The following is a 2235-nucleotide window of genomic DNA, read 5'->3' as shown; positions in this document are numbered from 1 at the left end:
GCCGCGCTGGGCCTCCTCCCTCCGCTCCCGGCCGCGATCCGCGCAGCTGCAGACCCACTGCCTGTTTGTCTTCTAAGGAAGGGCGCCGAGGCCCCACCGTATTGCGCATCCCTCAGCCTTTGTTTTAGTCGACTTTGCAGGCCCTTAGCGCGGAGCGCCCGGGAGGGGACTTGCGGCCCAGGGCTGGGGCCCCTGCTTGGGATGGGGGGCGGAGGGAACAGGAAAGCGTGCCCCTTCTTTCCTGTTCCGGCCATCTTGGGGCCGAGATCCAACCTAAAGGGTGAGGGTGGTCCACAGCAGACGTCCCAGGCTGGAGTGGTGGCCGCGAACGGAGACGGGTGCTCGGGCCTGCGCCCTTCCTTGCTCAGGTCGCGGTGGGGACGCGCGGGCTGCACCCACGGTTACCTCTAAGGCCCAGAGCAAGTGTTCTCTGCCAGAGGCGGGGAAAACCGAGGGATACGGGCCCGGGAACCGAGCGGCTGATCCGTTCGACCGTTCTTCATTCCGGCTGGGCACACTCTGAACACCTCCGTTCGGTTTCTGCGCTAGGTGCTGCGGATACGTCGGTGAGCGAGAGAAACCACGGGCCTTCTTCCCGCTGATCCTGCAGCCCCAGTGGATGGAGCCCCGAGCCCACCGACCTGTCAGGTCGGTATCGCGATGCCTTTCAACAGATAGGGAAGTTGAGGCTTAAGGCTGGCAAGCTGGTTCTAGATCAGGCAGCAAGTAAATGGAAAAAATCAAACTTTGAGACTATCTTTGACTGTAGGAATATTATGCCAGGCAGCAAGGAGTCGCTAATAGTTTTTTTTTTCTTATTTATAAAGGCTCATTATATGTGTGGATTTATGGTTTATTTCCTGGATGCTTTTCCTATGCATTTATTTCTGGTTCCCAATATCTGGAAAGTGCTACAAATATTTGATATTATAACTTTGCTTGCAGTTACTTTGAATTGTATTTTCCTCTCTTCTGTTCACGTATCTGGCTGTTAGGAAAGAAAAAAAACGTCCTGATGGTTGGTCCCAGCAGGGACGCCCAGGTGGACTGAGGAATGTGTGGCCCCTCCTCAGCGCATTGATCCCTGTGGCAATCTCGAGTATCCCCCAGAAAACCCCAAAATGAGAGGCCTGCAGTCTGCAAGTCGCTGCTAGAAATACTTTAGTTTCTCCTGAAAACAGAATGCAGCCAACGCGCAAGTTTGCAAGGTAAATACGGTAGCCTTTTAGGTAAAGCATGACGGATGGACGGCTGATGGTTGAAGTTCCTCTGTTTTTACGTAAACTTCAGCATTTTGACAGTATCTTTTGGAGAGACAAGTGAGCTCTTCCATACCTCGGGGAGGTCTCTGGTTTGTATTTTTATCAGAATGTTATAGATTGCCAGTCCACAGAGGAAGAAAAATTCTTTTAGTAAAAGTATCTTGCCTGGGGATGATGGCTCATGCCTGTAATCCCAGCACTTGGGAGGCTGAGGCAGGAGTATGGCTGTGAGTTTGAGGCCAGCCTGGGCCACAAAGTGAGTTGAAGGCCAGGCTGAGCTACATAGCTAGACCTTGCCACCTCCCCTAAAAAAGGAATTTAGAGAGCCTGCCGTTAAATGTGATTAACTACATGTTCAATAAAAAAAAAACTGTTTGGGGTAATATACAAAATACACCCTTAATTTTAAACTTACAATTCCATAAATTTTACATCTACAATCCCCAGCAATCACCACCACGGTGGAAATGTGGAACATTCCTATTACTCCAGATTTTCTTTTGCCCTCATTTAATTTTATATAATTTTTTTGCTACATGTCTAAATTGCGTGTGAAAGGTACGAATAAATAGTTATTTCTAATCTCAAACCTAAGTCGAGCATAGGTGTGGATGGATAACCAAAGGATGGTAGCAGGGACCGAAAGGCCTGGGTATGGGGCCCCCTGCGCCTGTCTAAGAACATGCACCATTCAGCCCCAAAGGCCAAGGAGGTGGTGCCTTCTCCGGATGGTCAGCGGGCGTGTCTCCTTGGGTTGGTCCACGAGGTCTTCTCTGGTCCCACAGGGCCTTGTGTGCCTGCTGAGCGTGCGCAGGCGCGCACGCTCGCGGTTGGCTCCAGCTCCGGACCAGGTGCTACCATAGCAACGTCCTGGACGCCCAGACCTCTGGTTGCCGCCGCCGCCACCGGCGCGGAGGGAGACCCGCCTTCTCCCTCGCGAGGGCGTGGCGGCGGCGGCAGTGTAAGGTTGAGG

General features: G+C 52.4%; 1 protein-coding gene and 1 long non-coding RNA gene across 2 annotated transcripts in view; one reads left to right on the top strand and one right to left on the bottom strand.

The window, feature by feature from the left end:
* The window catches only part of Dnajc3 (DnaJ heat shock protein family (Hsp40) member C3), a 65600-nt gene extending 65346 nt beyond the window's left edge, over positions 1-254 (bottom strand). Inside the window, exon 1 of the mRNA XM_010631018.2 lies at positions 59-254. Coding sequence (XP_010629320.1) covers positions 59-254 — 196 coding nt within the window. The remainder of the gene's footprint in view (positions 1-58) is intronic.
* A 12-nt stretch (positions 255-266) lies between these two features.
* On the top strand, positions 267-2229 carry LOC104866640. The gene is made up of 3 exons (XR_781500.3): positions 267-648; positions 996-1208; positions 2048-2229. It is a non-coding gene; the product is annotated as an uncharacterized LOC104866640 (long non-coding RNA).
* The last annotated feature ends 6 nt before the right edge of the window (positions 2230-2235 follow it).

Source organism: Fukomys damarensis, unplaced genomic scaffold (genome assembly GCF_012274545.1).
Source record: "Fukomys damarensis isolate Sample0158 unplaced genomic scaffold, DMR_v1.0_HiC HiC_scaffold_6, whole genome shotgun sequence".
NCBI classification, from domain to species: Eukaryota; Metazoa; Chordata; class Mammalia; order Rodentia; family Bathyergidae; genus Fukomys; species Fukomys damarensis.
This window is presented reverse-complemented; position numbering and strand designations above follow the sequence as displayed.